This window comes from Balaenoptera physalus, assembly GCF_965194825.1.
Source record: "Balaenoptera physalus genome assembly, chromosome: 3".
NCBI lineage: Eukaryota > Metazoa > Chordata > Mammalia > Artiodactyla > Balaenopteridae > Balaenoptera > Balaenoptera physalus.
In genome coordinates, this window is record NC_138890.1 from 111,289,640 (window position 1) to 111,311,548 (window position 21,909).

Genomic DNA, 21,909 nt, shown 5'->3' on the forward strand with positions numbered 1-21,909 from the left:
AGATTAAACTAACCATTCAGCCAAGCTTCTCCAGCCAAACACAAGGATAAATAAGGAAATAACTGCTTGGTATTCTTTATTTATAAACTCCTAGGCTAGGAATAGGGTAAAAATACTCAATGTTATAGATTTGTATGGATTTCTAAATAAATTCCTTACTTTTTTAGAAAACAAAACTGATATAAACATATCCCACGATCTTCTTAGTGAATAATTATAGATAGAGGTTTCATTAAGTATCATGTTGGTAGCTCTAAAAATAAGTGGGGTGGAATAAAGCAGAAAGAGAAAAGACACAGAGGCATGTCAGTGTGTCAAATGTCAGCATGTCAAAGGAACTGACACCCTGATGCTCACTTACATGTTTCACAAAGGAATGAATAATTTAAAATAAAATGTTTTTCTAGCAAAGAAAACAAAGAAGTCATTGTAAATCAACAATTTATATAGTAATTTCATTGACTATCAACTCTTATTGTCTACTTAATTCAATTAATTAGTGTCCCTGACATTCACTTTATATTCTCTAGTTTTAGTTCAATGAACAAAGGATAATATTCTTTTAGTCCATTTTCCACTTGGGTAAGGAACTCTGACATTTCTTATTGCTCATAAATCTATGAGGACTTCTTAGTATTTCAGACCATTGTATTAGAAAATTTCACCAAAAGACTCAAATATTAGATGGAATATATTTTCTAACCTAAATAAATATCACAATATTTCAATCACAGCCATACAAACACAGCAGAGAGTGGTCTTTGCATATACTTCACAACACAGCTCGGCATCATACTGGTTTTTGCACGCAAAATTAAACGTACCACCACAAACATGCATGGCACCCAAACATGTTATCTCCCCAGGACCAACTGATTGCACAAAATTTACTGAGTACCTATTATCTATGAGACTATATGGCAGACACATGCTTACCAACTTTACAGAGACCTAAGACCTCCAAGGGTATCTTCCAAATCTCTCTCTCTCTGAAACAAATGCTCTTGCCAATAGGTTAGAGAAATGACCTTACTATAACTCTTTTCTCCCTATTTTTTTTTTAAAAAGGACACTTTTTCAGTGTACATATTGCAAATGTACCAATCATTAAATTTAAATTAGGATTCCTTTTTCCACTTGCCTTATAAGCATCTGATCTGACTTGCCTCAGAATGGTAGAAAACACAGAAATACCTTAAGCTGTTTCATCTTATACTTCTCATGGTACCTTGAAGCTGGCACTGACCAAAGAACTATCAGCACATCGTAATAAACAGTGATTTTAAAAGTGCTCATTGGAAAAAAAAAAAAAAAAGTGCTCACTGGATATGTACTGTAAAAATATTTCACTAAATGAGAATTCTTAAATAAAATGAAGATATGAAATGTGAGTTGGAAGTATTTTGTTTCCTTCTTCTTAAGGAAGATTCCCAAGGAAACTTCTCACAATTAAGTTACTAGTATTTATTATTAAAATAAGTTGTGTTCCAAATGGTTTCTTCCGTTTTCTTAGTATTGGTTTGAGGGTGACAAAAATATTCATTGCCCAGGGCTTTGAAGATAATTTTTTTCTGCCAACAGATTCTCTACAGATAAATCTACATTTCATTCTCAGCGTGGCTAGTTTGTTTCCATATTTTAAAAATTTCATGAAACCTACCTAGTATAGATAGGTGAATTCTTTCCTACTGCTGCCACCTACATCTCACCCATATTCCTATTTGCTCCACTTTGTTTATTTATTTTCTGAAATTACTTCTTCATCCCCCTTTCTTGTCACCACCATCACCCACCACGCATGCTATGAGAGAGTTGCAAGAGCTATAATTATTGCAAACCAGAAAAGTTTCTTTGTAGGGTGTGGCAGGGGGACACCTGTGCTATTGTGAAAGCAGGTATTTCATTACAAAGTTGTGATCTGCTCTACTTTGTGCCAACAGTGCAACCTCAGGGAGTAATTAATATTCCCAGCTCTTAGATGAACAAGTCCTTATAAAAGACGGCTCTATTTTAGAATTTTATTCTAAGGGTGATATAACTTTTATTTGGATTGCAAGAGTCAAACCACAAAACTCCACAAGGTGTATGTATAATCTTTTCTATGTTTACATGAATGTATTTTAACAGCTTGACTTGACTATACTGGTACCACGGTTAATAGATTTTTTTTTTAATGGCATTTCACACAAAGCTTTACTGCTAGCTGACCTCAAATTATTCACCAAGTATTTTTAAGTACTTCATGGCAGAGTTTTGTAGACATAGCACAAGTCTTCCAGTCTTAACTGTTAGCAGACACAAAACATAGTTGCTAAGATGCAGAGGCAGCTGGCTAAAGTTCATGTTCTCTATAGGGAATTTTACAATTTAAGAGCTTTTAATTAAATGTAATTATATACAAATCTACTCAGCAGAGAGATATCAGGATCACATTTCTTTATTAAAATAGATTTCATCTTAATGTGCATCAAAAAAGATTTTGGTTCTTTATTTAAAAAGTACAATAGACAGCCATACCGAAGTACTTAAGAAACACTTATAGAACTAAAATAGAGAGAACTTGACGTTCTCTAAGATGTTTAAGCTTTCTGACACATACCTATGAATCTAATAACCAGACATAAGCAAATGCTTCAATTTCATTCACCTTTGATATGTTCTTAATTAAAGTAAAATGCTAACTGGCACCTTATAAGGCAAAGAAAACCACCTAATGTGCATTTCAACTAGATTGTCTCAGACATCCTAAATTCCCCATCATTTTCAAAATCTGAGGCACTAAAAATGGTGCCAACTCAGGATGTTGAAAAAAGAATTGACATTAGTGATCAAGATATAAACATCCTCCCCAAATCTTGTCAGTTGTTTTTGCGTACTTAATTACATTAATAATTGAAAATCACGTGATATTTATATCAATACCCAATTCCTCCAGAGGTGAGAGATTACGCTAGAGGCTGGGAGATGAAGATTGGATTCTGTGACCTGCATCTCCCTATTAGCTCTGCTAGCTGAGGTTCATTTGGTGGACCACCCAAGCATGCTATCTTACTGACAGCTCCCTCTTGCTGAGCAAGGAGCTCCATATTTTTCAATTCATGAATTTTACACCCAGAAAGGGTAATAAACAAGATAAGTGTTTCTGATGGCCTCACTTTTGAGGCAGACATGATATGGGGATGATAAATGGGAATCATCTCTTTTCCCAAATTCAGATAATCCTCTAATAATGCTGTTCTTTCAAGTGGAAAGAATGTGTTTAGATACAGTCATCTGGTCTAAGTGCGCTTAAGGAGTTATCACTGAGTGTGGGCTTTTCTTGCTTATAGAAGAGGCTCAAGGGACTTCCTAACTTCCAAGTTTTAAAGAGTAAGGGCTTTCCTGGAGAGCTTAATCAAGGAATTTTGGGTCCTTCAAGCATTTTTGAACAATAAGATAAAGAGCTATATGAAAGAAAATCCAGGTTATTTTGGTTTCTAAGTGTTTCTCTGAAAGCAAAACAAATAAACAAAAACCAACCATACCGCAGTACTTTTCTTATCTTTTTCATGTTAGTTCTCTAAGATTGTCAAAGCTTTTCATAGATAAATAGATGCTAGAGAGATAGATAATAGACAAATAATTACCAGATGTCCTAACACCAGAAAAGTACTTTGGTCAAAATCAAGGATTTAAAATTTGAGTAAAAAAGCTTTGACTAAAGTAAAACAAATGCCTCTCATAAATACATACATACATACATATATACATATATATATGTGTGTGTGTGTATATATATATATATATATATATATATATATATATATATATACTTCCTTCTAAGCCTCCAAATTATAGTTACTAAACTAAACTTTCCAAACACCATTTTATTTTAATTACACCACCCCTTCTTCAAAAGTCATCTCTGCTACCTGACCTCTTCAGTAGGGTGTTCAAACAGCTCCATCACTGTACCCACATTTATCCTCTGCCTTTTATTCTCTGTTCTTATTCTCTGCATCTCTAAGTTGGATGCAGAGAATCCAAGCCCCCATCTCAAGGTCCTCCTCATTCCCAACTCACACTTCTGTTCAACAAGAACACTCCTGCCCCCAACTTGGAATCTTCATAAACCCTCCTTTGAACTTTATCCCTGCATTTATGAATGATCCAGCTGAAGCCCCTAGATACCTCTTCACTAAAACTCATCAGCCCAAATTGGCTGTATCTTTAATTTGTATGCCATAGGACTTATGTCATATTATTCTTATTTATAACTTCCCTAGTTGTTATTATATACTTGTTTCACCTTCCTTACTAACTTCTATATTCCATAATTAAAGTGAAGGGATCCTTTAAACATGTAATGCTCTCCTTACACTAGCCACTTAGCCCTTCTTTTGGGAATTTAGTTGGATGAATGCCTACACATTTATTTATCATCAAGAATGGAAAAGTTGGGGCTTCCCTGGTGGTGCAGTGGTTAAGAATCCGCCTGCCAATGCAGGGGACACAGGTTCGAGCCCTGGTCCGGGAAGATCCCACATGCTGTGGAGCAACTAAGCCCGTGCACCACAACTACTGAGCCTGCACTCTAGAGCCCATGAGCCACAACTACTGAAGCCCTCACGCCACAACTACTGAAGCCCATGCACCACAACTGCTGAAGTCTGCATGCCTAGAGCCTGTGCTCTGCAATGAGAAGCCTGCGCACCACAAGAAAGAGTGGCCCCTGCTCGCCGCAGCTAGAGAAAGCCCCTGTGCAGCAACGAAGACCCAACGCAGCCAAAAATAAATAAATTAATTTTAAAAAAAGAATGGAAAAGTTTACATTTACTACTTTGATACTTCCTTTGAAAGACTTGCCTTTTTTTTTGGACTGAAAAATTGTTGTTTTTTGGCTGCAATAATAGCTCAAATTCTGAGATACAACTAAAAGAGCATACAGATAACTCAAATACTAAAGACTTTTATGGTTATAAAAATCAGATAATGTAAATATGCAGGCACAGTCTCAATATTCTTTTTATCATTCTTTTTCTTTCCAAATCTAGAGGCTGTATAGGCTTATCACACACACTGTTTTTCTCAAATGTAAATATATAATGAACAAATTCACTTTGGCAGTATAGCCAAAAGAGTCCTTAAGCTATAAGCATATTTATTTCCTTTTAATTTCCATGTTGATAGAGAGAAGGTAATATGGGTACAGCAAAGTGAGGTATGCAGTTCCGGGTAATTCCAGATGTATTCTCCACTCTTCACTATCACTTTTGATTCAATTACAACTGTTCTGAGACTTTAAAAAACATATATTTCAATGATAGTTAATTCTACTTTCTTCCTTACTTACAGATGCCAAGGTTCATTTAACATTTGTGAGAAAAGCTACACTTCCCAAAACATGATCAAAGACCACAGTTTCACTCAGGGGAGACTAAATTAAGCATATTATTTTTCCTCCTTAAAAATGGTAAAATACAACTTAAACTTGCAGAGGCTTAAAGCAGCCCCTTCCCCAGGAATGTCTATAGTTCAGCCTCTGTCTGAGGTCAGAAAGCCTTTACTTTACCAGTAGAGTTCAACATTCTCTAGGCATCAAAATCACATGCATTTAACAATACAGACACCTAATATTAAAAAAAATTAAATAAAGCAAATTTAAGAAAAGAAACAAACAAACAAAAAAAGTACAAAGGCCTGAGCCTTATCACTAGAAATTCAGATTCAAATTATCTGGTGGAGGATGGGGTAGTGGATATTTTTATCTGGAGGCTCCCTGGTGATTCTGATATGGATCCAAGGTTGAGAAGCAGCGTGAGCAGTATTTATGCCCTGGGGGATTTCTTGGTGCTCCCCGAGCCCCTGTACAGAATGGCATCATTGTTGGTCAGCTGGCTGACACGTGGTCGGTGCTACTCTGGGTCTTCCTGAGTAAACTGGACAGCTGCTCAGTGAGGGGATAAACGCCCAGAGTTCCCTGCGAGCTCAATTCTGAGACTTTGCCTGCTAAAAGGTGCCGCTTATATTAACTTACTTCATATTACCTCTATTTTTCCTTTTATTAAAGCAACCAACTAGCCTTTATTGCATACTCTTGTTGCTTACTAATTATTTCAAGTTGCCTTCCCAACTAAGCTATGGATGACATTATTTTCTTTCCCCCAGCCGCAGAGTAGCTTGATTGAATGACTTTATTTCAACAAGCCTTTAAAATATTTCGTGGAGGTGAGTGTGAAGAGATGGGCAGAGAATGTTTTATCTGCAGAGAGTAAAATGGTTCCCCTATAGAGCAGAGCAGAGCAAGGTAAGATTGCAACACAATAAAAAATGATAATTTTAGTAGATTCCATTGTACTCTACAAAAGCATACATTAGTATATTTTCTTTTCCCTTTCTCAACTTAGAAAAACCAAAACCTACTATGCGCAGCATACGGCCAAAGAAACGAACTCACCCTGTGAGACGCCAGGAATACTGTGGTATTAAAATGAAAAGATAAAGTCACTAGAAGCCAGTCAAGGTAGTGTGTGCTGATTATATACTGGGTGCAAGAAAGTCCGGGTATAGTACTGTGACACAATACGTCAAATTTTCATAGACACGGATGCTGATATACAACTAAACTTTTCCTCTCACTCCACAGATTCTTTCTTTCCAGTTTCAGATCTCCTACTTAGACTTCAAATTATTTATGGAAAAATGCTTTATATATTATCACAATAATTCTAGCAAGTATTTAGAAGGTTCACCACAATTTATGTTCCTCCCCCAAATCAAACCACTCTTTTTAAGAATAATTGTAGCCTTCATGCCAATAGATCAATGTTTCCTTCCTGATCCATACTCAAAGTCTAAACACTGGCATATCTCTCTAAGGAGCACAGTTTCTAATGCAATAAAATAGGTTCTCAATTGTCCACATGATGCCCTAGGTTGAAAGAATAGTCTACCTTTTCTATTGCCTCAGTTGTGTTACTAAAAAAAAAAATCAAAGTACTTCCATACAAATGAAAAAAAATATACAACAGTTTTCACTAAAACACATCCCCACGCCCTCAACCAGGGCCCCATTCTTGGAATCCTTCTATCAATAAAGCCACTTATTAACCAGCTTTTCTATTTGTACGTGACAAACTGGCCTCACTGAGGTGCACTGTTATAAATTTTGTAAACTGACAAAAATAGGCAATGTCTTTTTCAAAATAAAATGTTCACTTTACCTCATTAAAATGGAACCTCACAAAGCATTTCTTTTTCCATTTCTTTTATCCCTATTGCTCCTCTCACCACACGTCTCTCCCCTTGGCTACGCCCCTCCCCCTCCCCCCCCAAAAGTTCTGAACACTGTCTGGGCCCGTGAATACATTTTTTATTCATTGCACAAATGAATGATCTAAGAGCTATTAAGAAAGAAGAATGTAATCCCTGTGTAGAGAACTGGGGGGTTTCCTTGACAACAACAAAAAGACAGCAGGGAATGCCCATGTTTTCTATGAATATGCAAGAAGAGGTCTGGCCCAGCACCTGGAAAAATTTATAAAGAATTCGTAAAAAGATCTTTTCTTTGAAACAAAATTAAATTGGTAGTTATCAAAAATCACAAGCCCAATTTTCACACATGAAAAAGAGCAGAAAGCTAATGAATTCTACATGTAGATACTATAGAATCAATACTATAACTATATTTAAATTTTAAATAAGGGCTGCAGCTGCTTCTGATTTGCACCCAAAATGGCATCACCCTAGACAAACACGATCCATAGAGGACTAAAATTTTAACAAGCTCTTGCAGTTAAGCAGATACTATAGTATAATTATATTTGGCTCCCTGGTATAAATCATCTCGAATTTTAAGATAATTCCATTTTTAACCTATTTAATACAAACCAGTCTAAATCTTCCTACATTTAGAAGTTCAGAATGAAATAAGTGCTAAAGCTGAGAGGGAATTAATTTGTACTAAGTCATTGCCATGTGCCAGGCACTGTGCTTGGTGCTTTCTAGTCACTTAAGGAGTGTTAAATGTGCGATGTGTCTGCCACCATGACTGGCAAGCCCTGGAAGAGATCCTTTCTCCTTTAAGCAATCTGGTGAGTTTGTAGTATTAGCATGTATTTTTAATGGTATAACAACTGAGGTCTATGGAGATCAAGCAATTTACTCAAGACCAAACAGATCACAAATAACAATGTTGACCATGAACCCAGGTCTGTTTCCAAAGGTTCTTTCCACTACATCAACTGCCTCTTCCATATATCCCATGGAGCAAACCAACTATTTATCCATGGTCGTTCAGAATATCAGACAGTGTGTGCTTCAAAAATCCAGTTCTAGTGTAGTACTTAGTGCATGGCAATTATTTGACTATTTGTTGAATACGTGTATATTATATATATGTTTGGATACATATATGTGTTTATATATATATATAATCATCTTTTTATTTCATAATCCCTGTGGTTTGGAAAAAAGAATATGGGTCAGAATTTAGGAAATATTATTCTTTTTATACAATAATCACCACTACATCCATTTTACTGGGAAAAAATTCTGACAGAAAATTTAAGAAATTCCTGGGCCCACATTGCCGAGAATCAAAGGAGAGACTGACTCTAGATTCCCCAGCACTTGCTTCTGTAATATTAGTGATTCAAATTTCACTTGAATTAAGATGTCATAAACCTATAGATCACCATTTAGAACATGCAGCCCACTCTTTAAAATGTAGTTTTCTGTCATTTAACTTTTCAAGTGTGTAACTCTGAACCATGATACTTCATAGGGATGTATTTTGAAAAGTTCAACGTATTTAACTTACAGAAGATACTATCTTTATCAAAAAGTATCAGTCATTAAAAAACAGAAAAATGTGAGAACAATCCCTCCTGAGGAAGTTGCCTGAATATCTCTGGTATTCATGAATCTGTATAGGTTTCTAGGTGAATCCTAAGAAGGCATTCATCTTCTGAAGGAGGGATGCCCGCTCTGTCATCCCAGCCCTATCTGGAAAAATGCCTGATTGTACTTGGGGCTCCTTAGCCCCACTGGTGAGCCTCTGTTGGGAAGCAATTGGCTAATAACTAGTTTCTGGTAATTTCTATTTGATCTACCCCTCCAACAAGGACTAACTTATATATCTTCCTCCTCATGAACTATTCTCTGAATCCCCTGCATTCACTGATCCCTTCTTTGCTGACCTCATCTGTCATTCACAATTAGTACCTCGTACCAAGTGTGTAATTATGTGTTTCTGTACTGCAATTATATTTGATTGTGTTAATATTGGCTCCCCAAAATACATTTCAAATCCTTGGGAGCAGGGCCTATGGTTTATGTTTATTTTTTGCCCCTTTTAATTCTGTTAAAGAACAAGGCATGTTGTAGCTTTACCTGAAGAGAACCCTCGATTGACTGTACTCTGTTGGAAGACAGTGTATGCCTTTCTCTAGATGTCACTGCCAATAAGAACTAAGTGGTATCTGCCTTTGGTTAACGCACCACCTCAGTAGTAGTTTTGATAATAGCAACTTGTAATTGCAAATGCCATTTTCAGAAAGAATAGGCATTGGTTCATGTTAGGAAGAAGACAACAAGTTCCTTTTAGCTATCTATGGAACATCTCTTTTATTAGTAAAACTCAACCTGTGAGAAATACAATTTCAATTTCTTAAATTTTTCCTTGAGATTAGTGGGTTAATAAAATATTTATAGAGCATTTAAAAATTTGAGAGTAGGGCTTCCCTGGTGGTTCAGTGGTTAAGAATCCGCCTGCCAATGCAGGGGACACGGGTTCGAGCCCTGGTCTGGGAAGATCCCACATGCTGCGGAGCAACTAAGCCCATGCACCACAACTACTGAGCCTGCACTCTAGAGCTCGAGAGCCACAACTACTGAGCCCACGTGCCACAACTACTGAAGCTTGCACACCTAGAGCCCGTGCTCCGCAACAAGAGAAGCCACCACAATGAGAAGCCTGCGCACTGCAACAAAGAGTAGCCCCTGCTCGCGGCAACTAGAGAAAAGCCCGGGTGCAGCAACAAAGACCCAACACAGCCAAAAATAAATTAAATAAAATAAATTAGAAAAAAAAAAAAGCTTTAAAAAATTGAGACTCTATGTATGTTTGTATGTGTGTCTCTATGGGACCGTATGTGTTATACATACAAAATATTTCACTTAGGAGGACTTTGTAAAAAGGTAACTTTTGGTCTGTAGTGCAGTGTTAAGCTCATTAATAATTTAGAAACATTAAGGTCAATTCTGTTTTTCCTACTATAGAAGCGAAAGGAAGATAGACAGTCTCTTCTTTTTCACTATTTGACTAATAGAAGAACTCAATCCTTTTCTAGACAGCCAAGAAGAAATGGGGGAAGCCATCCTAATTCCCTGCAGAAAAAAATGTGCTTCTCTGGAAGGGAGCCACAGCTGGAGCCCAGCAAAGGGAACCACTCAAATGTGCAGGCACCCGCCCCATCCACTTTCAGGGAAGTGCTCCAAAATTCTGCAGGAGAGAAACAGCCCAGAATCAGAGCTACTGATTTCAGCATGCTGTTCTCTTGCCATAGCAGGTATCTGAATAGCATACACAGTGTCCCATATTAGCAGCAAACTAAATATAAGCCATCTGCTTTTAAACCAATAGAATGCCAACGAGAAGCCAGTCTTTCCAGAGTCTATGTTCTTTCAGAAATTGATGGACAGGGGGGCACCTGAGCCAATAGAGAGTCATTATTCCTGTGAGTTCATCAGGGGAGAGAATTGCCTCACTGCAAAAATGCTCCAAGGAGCGCCAAGACATAGACCAGTGCCAAAGTGTCAGACCCAGTGTGCCTCCATTCGCCCATCTGCGATACTTTCCCTACTTGCCTCACAAATTATCTCTGAGGTTTAAACATGATAAAATATGTAAAAAGTGGTCTGAAAGTATCAGACTCTAAGTGTGTGCTTGATGACTTTGCTCTGCACATACTCTGAAATGTAATTATCTATGACTTTGATTACACATAGGTATCAATAAGACTGAAGCTAGATTTGCTTAATTTGTTTTATTCGGGATCATACAGAGTTATTCAATGGTCAAAGTTAATAAATGTGTATCATTATAGTGATAGATAGATAGATAATTAGGCCAATTTAGAAAACGTTTTTACTTACAAAAATCAATTCATTCAGGAATTAAATGTTGCTGCTTATTTTGAATTACCTACATGTTATCATTCTCTTTCTAGCTGTGTTCTGAGGTACATGTTACTTTAGAAACTGTCACTGGGGGTGAGGGAGAGGTCCCAAGAAAGCGGGCCTCCTGATACCCCCCTCAAACACTAACCAGAGCAGCCACTCTTTTTATCTACTCAAAATATAGAGGCCCTGAATAACATTTTATTTGAAGAAAGGAATCTGATCCTAGAATTAAAACTCTGAAAATAATTTTCCTATACAATAAATTCTATAAAAATGAAAAATGTGATTTTAAAAAATTATATGAGGCTATCTTGGGCTAATATTACCTTTCAAAAAATGATGACTGTGCAATCAATGGTATAAATATTGGTGTTTACCCAGATATCCCGTTCTCAGAACTAACGTCCCTTATTCTTTCCCCTCTCCTCAACAGCATCATATTCAGAAAAGAAATCTTTATCTCTATGTACATTTCTCAAATGTACAAACAAAAATGCAGATGGGATTAATCATATGGGAATTATTTCTGAATGATGTCAGCAATAAAGTACCATAATTCTCAATAAGGAAACAGAGCCAAATGAACTCTAATTTTGAGGCCAAAATTATTCTTCTCAAAACCTCATTAATCTTTAATGCCATTTCATTAATAATTTTATCAACATGTAATATATATATATAATTTTAGTTTAATATTGGCTTAGTACCTGTCTTACACTTAGATTTGGATAGATATAAATTATAAAACTAGCAAAAAGGAACACCTGGCAAGAAAATAATAACAAGCAGGCCTGACAAATAGTATGTAGTATACACGAACTTGTTTAAAAAAACTAATAAGCCACCTATTTTAAGGTTATAACCCTGAACATTTGCATAATAATGTTAAATTTAATATCTGTACACTTCCACATTATTCTCTGAGTTAAAGGTACAGTATGTCAGTTTTTAAAAACATTCAGAATCCTGTTACACTAACTTGTGACATTTCAGATGATTTCGAGGAACATTCTTTAAAAAAAAGGAAAAAAAGTCCAGAATTGATAAAACTCTTCCTATGCCTTTAAACTCTATAGACATCATACATATTCACAAAGAAAACCTTTCAATAATTTTTCAAACGCAGGTGTGCAAATTACTCCTGAAACAGACAGGAGTCATATTTTCAGTATCCCCTGAACCACTGTTAAACCCACCCTATAGCATTTTTCAGCTCATAAAAGTTTTATGAGCTGAAAAGTTCCTTCAGATTTTGTTTAACTGCTAACTACAGTTGCCCTCTAGCAATAGCACCCTAAGTTGCTATTAAGATCCATTGGAACAAATATAACATAAACATGTCCTGCATAGCATGTTTTGTTTCATAATAGTAAAACTTTTTTCTAAAAAATCAAGATTTATATGACTTGCTGAGTGCAGCAAAAAAATTATGAATGCCTTGGTTTACTGTAGCATGCATGGTATTTTTGCTTACTTGAATATACAGTATGTGTAGAGTTCAATTTTATGTTTATGAATAGATTTATATAAATTTGTACATGTACCAAGGATTTTCCAGTTTGGAAAAATGTGCCTTAATACATAAAAAGGTTGGTTTTCCAGGCACATACGTATTTTTCCTTGTTAATGTACACCTGCCCTAAAACTCATTAATTTAACATCTGCTTTAGGGTTTGCCCTTGTCAAAATGAAAAATCCTTGAAAAATTAAATTTCTCACAGGAAACAAATGAGTATAAGTAAAGCAGTTGGATCTGAGTCAACCTCATTGTCTTATCAAGACAATAAACAGTGTTTTTATTCTTAAGGAGAATGGCATATATAAAGCACACAAAAAAGCCAGATAGATGAGGGGGCCGGGGTGGTGGGAAAGAGAGAGAGATGGAGGGAGGGAACTAGATAGAGGCATGTCCTATCCTCAGCCCCAGACCCCGCCCCACTCACTGGAACCCGGTGCCGAAGGAGATAACCAAGTATTCCCTTTCCACAGAGTTTTCTGACCCATTGTTATAAATGCTGAACAAAAATTAGTTTGAAGGGAAATCATGGTCACATGTTTTAAAAGTGGAAGAAAGAGGAGGAAACACCCAGTTGTGTTTCCCAGACCCAGCTGAATTAAGTTGACAATTCAGATAAAAATACACGCTTTGTATAAATGGTTTCTGAGTTAGGTTACTCAGACCCTCCATTTCAAGTAACCATTTATAAACTTAGATTTTGTTTTTCCCTGATGACTGCCAATTCTTCCACGGAGATTGACTTTCACTTTTTCCACTTTGTAATTTGATCATCCTCACCTGAACGCACAGTTTCCCATTTAGAAGAATTTTTAAATGCAGAACATCTTTTTTACTGTTTTCTATATCATTTGATTCAATGTAGTATCTACACTAACAAGAGAGTAATCTAAATTGGGAAAAACTTCTGTATAGTTAGTCATTCAAGTATTTCTTTTTAATTCTCAAATTAAGCGTTCATAGTAATCCCTATGCTTCTCTTCAATTCTTTCTTTTTCACAGTAATATCTTCTTGTCACTTTTCCAACCCTACTAACAGGAATCCTCATTCCCACTACTTGGCAGCTCGCCTTCTCTCTCCAACTCCAGCTCCAAGAGGCAGAAGAGGAATGTAAGAGAGAAGAAATATGTTATGGTTTCCAAGAAACAGCATTATTAGCAGGAAAATAATGCTCCAATCCTGGTCTCGTTCAACGGTATTGGGAAGTGGAGATTAACGTCAATATTCTGGGAGTGTATTCTCTTCTCTACTGTTCACTGCCCCACACGAACTTTTACACTGAGAAAGTTCTGGGTGATAGAAGCCAAGTTACCATCTAACAGCACTGGAAGCCAGCTGACTTGACATTAGAGCCACCTGTGTTCCCAACAGGTGTGCCCCTGAGCGGGCTAATGAGGGTAGCATCCCTCTTAAGAAAAACGACACCTTGAGGGGTATAGCCCAACATTAAGAGAGAAAACCTGCTCAAGATCATTCTTCTAGCCTGACTTCTCAGAGCCAGGTCAAGGAAAAAATGAGTATTTATTCCTTTAATCCACATATTAAAACTAAAACACAGCAACTTAACTAAAATCAATGATCTTAACTTCTAAATTAAAAAAAGACAAACAAAGCTGAATAGATCTATTGAATTGCATATGCTATGTATTCGCAATTCAGTTTACCGAATTTAGAAGATACAGGGGACTGACCTTTAGGAAGGAATAAGTTATGTTTGACGATAAAAATTGCAAGTATTAGTCAACGTAAAGAAACAGCTTTTAAGAATTTTGCCAGAGAGATATATAAAATATTTGAACAGAACAGAAGGCCCTGTGAATATTCCTAGAGATAAAATAACTAAATCATAAAATAAATAAAATTACAGCCTGGTTTTTAGGGAACAGAGGTAATGCTGACATATCCACTTTCTGAAATTATATTTGACACAATAGATGACAGCATTTCCTCGAACTGAGCTAGACTGTATTTGTTCTAAATATGTAAAGCCTCATTAAAATACCCAAGGACAACAGCTTGAAAATATGTTGAACTTTCTTTAAAATAACATTTAAACTACAGACCCACATCACCCACCCTAAAAATTGTATAATAAACCTGCAAATCATGGAAGAGAAAACCCAAAACAAACCTTTAGATGTCTTTTTATCAGCCCTAGGGATATGCAATACGGTTTTAGCTGTCCACAGTGTAAGTACTGAAGGTTAATAGTTAAAGACCAATGGAATGTTAACACAGTCTAGTACTACACTTGAGTAGTAACACATGGAAAGACACTGAAATTAAAACATTTTGTTCTGCATGTTCTGAAGTGATGTAACAGTGATGATTTGGTTATATTAGATGACAAAGCAGGGCTTCTTATGACTTTTTAAATAAAATAATATCTAACATTCTTCCAAATTGTTTAACATATTCTTCCAATTCTTGTACAAATACATGAAGCTAAAACAGAATTTTTTCACACTCCAGTTATCTTCTAATGGCAGCATTTGGCATGTTGATATTTTTTTTCCAAAAGTAATTTTCAAGATAAAATGCTGGTTGCCTTGACTGGTATGTCTAGAAAGCAAAGACTTACCTGTCTTGTTTTCTCTGACCTCTATAATATAAACATTTATGTCAGGGTGGAATTTTGTCCCTGCTGAGGGTTCTGGAGTGGAAAGTGCCTGTGGTCTGAAGGCTTCTTTGCCTTCCACAGTGGGTGGTCTTGTTGGCTGTGTGGCGGAAGGAGTACTTGAAGTTGTGAAATATTCTCTATCAATATCTGTTTCTGTTTCCTTGGCTACAATATCCTCAAGGGTAGTGGGAGGAACACGAGATGTTGATTCTCCAATGATTACCATGTCACTGGTTGTTTCTTCATCAGGTTCTCTGTCAATGAGAGGCGGCTTCTCAGTAGATGCTGAAGATGTGTGAAGTCTGTCTACTGAACTGAAAGCAGTAGTGATATCACTTGGAACCGTGGCTTTAATTGTTGAAAATTCTGGGAGTTCTGTGGCCTTGGGCTTTTCGAATAATCCTGAGCCTAAATCAATATAATCTAGGGATGTTTTCTCTCTTTTCTCAGTAGTGGTTTCTTCTATAAGCTGGGTAACACCGGTGCTAAAAGGTGATACAAATCCCCTTGGACTGGTACCTTCTGTTTCATATTTTTGTTCAGGCCCTGGGCTTAAAGATACTTTTGGCCCCATGCTTGGTATTAGTGTTACCACTCCATCTGTTTTTGCTTTGGGCTCAGTGACAGCACCAGGTGGATAAGACATACTCTGCTCAATTTTTCCAGTTGGAGTTGTTTCTAAAACTGGGACTCTCTCAGAACCTATCACAAATCTGTCTTCAAAGACTGTGTATGCTGACCCATCGCTCTCTTGTTCATCCAAGGGCGTTGTTGTCTCCTTGGCTGTGTCAGCTGTAGAACTGGGAGGAGGAACTGGTTTCTCCGGAGTCTCTTCTTTCCATGGAAACTCTTCCTGAGTTGTTTCCTGTGTAATTTCTGTTGTTGTTCTTATAGTTTCAGGATAAATAGTAGCCTCAAAGTGAGTCTGATCAATGACATGTATGTCTTGAGAGGGTTCACCTAGAACTTCACCTTCTGACGGAATGGAAGGTACCAACACTCCCCATTCTGCCTTGGGAATTACAGAAAGAGGAATGGTATGGGAAGTGTCTACATAAGTAGTAGGTTCCTGGGTGCTACTATAATTAAAAAATGCCGATCCTTCCACATCTGAAGTGTGTGTAAACTGGGGGACAGTAAATACAGGCTTAGAGACATCCATATCTTCTCCTTCATCCAAAGCACTTCCCTCTATGGTTGCATGAACAACTCGGCCTTCCGTGCTTGTGATAGGAGAAACTCTTTCTTCAGTCGTAGAATCTCTCAAAGTTGACTTTTCTGTGATGCCAATTGATGTAGTTGGCCGAAATCTAACTGTGAATTTTTTGTGGTCTGTTTTGTCTTCCTCAGTAAACTCCTCTAATGGCTTTTGAGTACTATCTGGGATACGAGCAAATTCATCTCTTCCATCTTCAGTAAAACCTGGGATTTCTTTACCCTTTCCACTCACTCCCGTAGTGGTGAGTAAGGCAGGGGGCAATTTTGGAGAGCCTGCATGTTCTGTGGACCCTAAAGGCTTTGATGCTGTATTATCTTCATCCAATGACCATTTTGATACAGTAACCACCTCCACATTTAAAGTGCTTTGGGTCAAATGCACTCTTGTAATACCCTCATCATACTTTGTGGTATCTTGATAGCCATCTGTTTCTAATCCATTTGGAGTTGTCGTAAAGTCTTTCTCCACATCTGTTGCCTCTGCCGGTGCCACACTTAGCTTTGTTGTTGTCAGGGCTGGGGAATCAAAAGATTTGGTCATTCCCACTGAATACTCTGTATGATGAATTTGCTCTGAAGAAGCTGTAGGGAACTTCATTCCAGAGAAGCCTTCTTCCTCTATTTTTCCTATAAATGAATCTTCGGTGATCTTTTCCTGTATTTCATCATCTGTATAAGAAACTGTTCTCATCTCTGGTCTTAATGTTTCTGTTCTTTCTCTTCCTGTTTGTGGAGAGGGATAAATAACTGTGGATGTTCCCTCAACTAATCTTTTATCACCAGAATAAGGAAACAATTCTACTTCAGTATGATGCTGTGATGGGAAAGGTGTGGTGGACATATACTGGTCAAGAAAATCTTCAGTTATCCTACCATTAGTTTGTTTCTCTTCCCAGTGGTCCATGGATGACCCATCACTGTCGGGCATAGTTACAGGTGAAAAAATCGTCGGTGCTGAGACTGACTCCACCTCCTCTAGTTGAGTGCGGGTGGTGTCTTCTGAAGTCTTTGACACTGTAATGACCTCAGGTATTTGGCTAAAGACCGAGGTACTCTGACCAGATCTAACTGTAGATGTTCTGTCTTCACCATCATCTTCTCCCAAGGTGAACCCATAGTGGCTTGTGGTCACTGACTCAGAGACTGTGCTTACTGCTCTCTTTTTAGTTTTGGATTCCGGGGTCATTGTTGTAGATACAAATGGCATTTCAGGTACAGTGAATTCCTTGGAAGGAATGTGCTTTGAGATTTCCATTGATGTTACCAAGGGACCCACTTCTATTTGTTCAACTTGTGTAACTGACTCTCGTATTTGTATATCTTCCTTGACACCATCCCATGAATCAGTAGCATGATGGAAGATGACAGTTGTACTTTGGGGCATTTCCTCCTTAATTTCAGATATGTCTGGCTTTCCAAGAGGTCCTGAAGCAGAAGGTGAGTAATAGTCCATATCCCAAGGCTTCTTCGTACTCCCATCAGGCGCGGGTGATTCCGTGGCTATTCTGTGTGTGATAGTTAGAGGTTGAACTGTGGCTTTCTGTTCAAAATTGGCTATATTTCCCACAGGAGGGAACTTTGTTGTAATGACAGGTAATTCGGTGATTAAAGGGACGATTGGTGTAGTTCTGTCGGGTCCCGTTTGTAGTTCTTCCGATAAAGCGAGTGAGGCAGTTTCTGCAAGCATATTCAGTTCGATGGTTGTAGCCTCTGATATATTCTGTTTAGCTAGAAAAATAATTTCAAAGAGTTGATTAGACAAGTCACTAATAAAAAGTTGTACGTCCAGTGTGTTTGTTAAGTGCTGTTGTGTACTTTGGGGTGACCCCAAAGTGTTTTCTGATGGAGAGGAGTCTAAAAACTATACTTAAATTAATCCGAAGACAGACAATTGAACATTTAATCATCACAAATTGATCACTTGTTTTATACTGAAAGGGTTAACACTGCTTTTACCCATAGGTATGAATGACTGTTCTTGGCTAAGGGAAGTGAATACTATGTAGTTTTAAGATAAGGAGAAGTTAAACATAAATAAATAAATAAATGCAGAGTTTGGAAACAGTAGGTATGTTATTTATCAGAAACTACCGCAGCAACTTGAAGTCTAGTAGGAGGACTTAGTGCTACTATTCTGGAGGCTTCTGTCTCTAGCTACATGATGTCTCTGGGGAGAGGGAGTGCCTCAGATTGCAAAACAACAAAAAAGCCACATCAAATGTACCCGAGTTACATATCAGTGATTACATTGTCCATAATGTGGAGGCTTTCATAAAAACAGGATATTAACACCACTATTCACTTGATCCCAGGTGTTGGACATTTGTCTTCATATTCCTTTCAAGTCTGCAGAGTAGCCTTGTTTATAATAAATAATAAAATGCCTCTGGCCGAGGCTGCTTGGCATTTGTTGTAGTTCTACCTCTTGTTCTATGTTCTACCTATTATGTTTGTAACTCTTAAGGGTCTTGGTTCCAGCCTTACTTTTAGCAGGAAATGCAAACATAGAACAGGAAGTAAAGTACCCACATGATATATTTTAGCTCTGTAATTACAAATCACTGGAAACAACCCTGAGCATCAGAAAGAATGGGCTCAGGCAATAAAAAGTAACATGTCATCATAAAATGCTACATTATAATGCCTCCAGATTTACAGAGAATGGCCTGGCCTGTTTAAAGAAATTTAAGTTGTGTATAAAAGTGACAGTGTTGTAGATAAGATTCCATCTCAACATAAAGAAAATGCAGCAGCTTAGCACATAAAGATTTTGTTATTTTTTTTTAAAATTCAGATTTTCAAAAATCAAAAACTGATTGCCACTAGACTCAGAAGGAACTGATCTGAGGAAATCTGTAGTCATTGTTTTGCTACATCCTATATGATTTAAAACTAGTTGTATGGGTAATGTCTGTTCCCCTGATAAAAGTTGTAATATCTGTAGTATCTGTAATATCTTGTGGCTTACTCTTAATAATCCCCAAACCAGAGTCGTTGGAAAACAAAACTGGATACTTTTGAGCTCCAGCTACTCCATCAAAACTTAATGATATTAGGGCACTGAAACTGCTCTGTATGATACTAGAATGGCAAATACATGTCATTATATATTTGTCCGAACTCAGAATGTACAACATGAAGAGTGAACCCTAGTGTAAACTATGGACTTCGAGTGATTATGTTGTGTCCACGTGGGTTCCTCAGTTGTAACAAACATACCACTCTGATGCGGGATGTTGATAATGGGGGTGGCTGCGCGTGAATGGGGGCAGGGAATATATGGGAAATCTCTGCATCTTCTCCTCAATTTTACTGTGAACCTAAAACTGCTCTAATAAATAAAGTCTATTTTAAAAATTTAATGATAAAATGATGTGATTTTGCTGTAAATCAGACTTGAGCTGTAACAGATTCCTATTTTTTGTGTGGTATGAGCTGTTATTAGCTGTGGTCATTCCCCAGACCATTTTAAAGCCCAGATTCATCAATTTTATAACAAAAACTTGGTGGCCATTTCATTATGATGTAGTTAAAAATTCTTTAGTCTGCCACTTTTTATTCCTTTGTATTAAAACAAAACTAAACAACAGAACAAAAAAGAATCGGACTCTTCAAAAACATGTTAAATAACTTTTTTTTTCCTTTTTTTTAAGAAAGCTTTTTCTGCATTCATTTCCTGGAAGAAGCTTTTGTTATTTTGATTGACATGAACAACTTAAGGAACCTAAGTGAGGTTGACTATTTTTCTTTTCATTCAATTCTCTATCCTCTGAAATTCCATAACTGTTACCTCATTTAGCTGCCAAATACATGTTTGTTTTATAACTGCATTCTTTGGGGAAACAGTAAAATGTACATACAGAGAAAGTTCCCATGGAAACATAATATAAACACTTAGCACACTGCACATTAGAGAAAATTTAATCATATTATTATTAGCAGCAACAAAAAAGCTAATTTTGCTTTTTCCCTCTGAGTAGTTCCATAGCTGATGAAATTCACTTAAAAGGAGGTGATAACTGTGATAGGGCCAAAAGAGGGCCTGTGAATCAGGTCTTCCTATGCTCCAACCCAAGTTCTACGTTAGCAACTTTCCACAGTGCTATGAAAATACTTTTATAGCATTTTAAAGATGAAGGACTCAGATTTCAAAAACTACGTAACTGTCTGTCATTATCAATTATTACTGAACTGTTTGGTGTTGCCTTCCTCTAGGCCTGGAACACAGTAATATGACAGTAGTATGTCTCAGAGAATCTCCTTTACAAAGCTAGGATCTATGTGACTTTGTTTTCAAAAACAAGGGTTTTCAATAATTTGAGAGCCCTGTTTAAAAGTCTGCTTATAATTAAGTTGATTAATTCTACTATTTGGAATGGAAAACCTCAGACTTCCTTTTGGGGTTGGGTTGCTTTTTCATCAACTTAACAGCTGATTTCCATCACAACTCAGTATATCTGAGCATCTGCGCCATTTGCTTCAACCATTCCAAAACAAAGGAACTAACTTTAAAAAACACAAATATCTACAAAGAAACATCTTAAGAATAAATGCCAGTGTATTAATGATGACTATTACAAAGGTGAAAGCACAACTCCAGATTATTCTAAAAGTGTCTCTCCAGAAGGAGGATTCACATGGAGAAATTTTTGCCCTGGAAAACTACCAGTGTCCCTTCAACTTCATTATCGAGGAAGCCAACAGAAAGCAGCAGGATTCTTTTCCCACAAAAGCTCCCTTCCAACATTTGCAGCTGTCTGCCACACAGATGTTTCACATCACTGTACTTTATGGTATTTTATATCCTATGGACTATCTTCTCCAGTGCTTCTGTTGTGAGACATGAGGCAGATTTTCCTAATAAAAGATAAAAACCCTATTAGCAGCATGATGGTCGATTTAACTTATACCCATACTGCCCACATTATAGGGAAATCACTGGATATTCAATAAGTTGATTCCAGGTTCATGGTTGCGGAAAGAGTAAAGTTTGGAACACTGAGATTAGAATTCAAATTAATTTTTAAAGTTTTACGAGTGATTGAATGCTAACCAATTCAAATTCAATAAACAGAGACATTTAAAAAATACCAATTTGGGAAGGATAAGTTTTGACACCTATGGTCAGATTATGATCTAGGGCACAAAAAATATAACATATTGACCATAGGTTAGAAGGGCAGGTCAATTGTAAAACTGAACAGATATATAAGAAAGATAGCATAGGAAGTGGTGGGTACTTATTTAGCCTTCTCTATACCACTATCTCTAGCTCCAAGTTTAATCCAACAGAGGGATGTGAAAAACAATGAGGGTTCAAAGCAAGATGGCATAGGTGAATAGAGGCCTCGAAATTCAAATTTCAGAACAAGGAAATTGTTTCAACTGAGA

At 37.0% G+C, this 21,909-nt stretch overlaps 1 protein-coding gene across 2 annotated transcripts in view; it reads right to left on the reverse strand.

The window, feature by feature from the left end:
* The window catches only part of VCAN (versican), a 115,754-nt gene that overhangs the window by 44,506 nt on the left and 49,339 nt on the right, over positions 1-21,909 (reverse strand). Inside the window, exon 7 of one of the 2 annotated variants that reach the window (XM_082457979.1) lies at positions 15,262-18,246. The exons of the other annotated variant lie outside the window; for it this stretch is intronic. Within the exon in view, the coding sequence (XP_082314105.1) occupies positions 15,262-18,246 (2,985 nt within the window). The remainder of the gene's footprint in view (positions 1-15,261; positions 18,247-21,909) is intronic. 2 annotated transcript variants of the gene reach the window in all.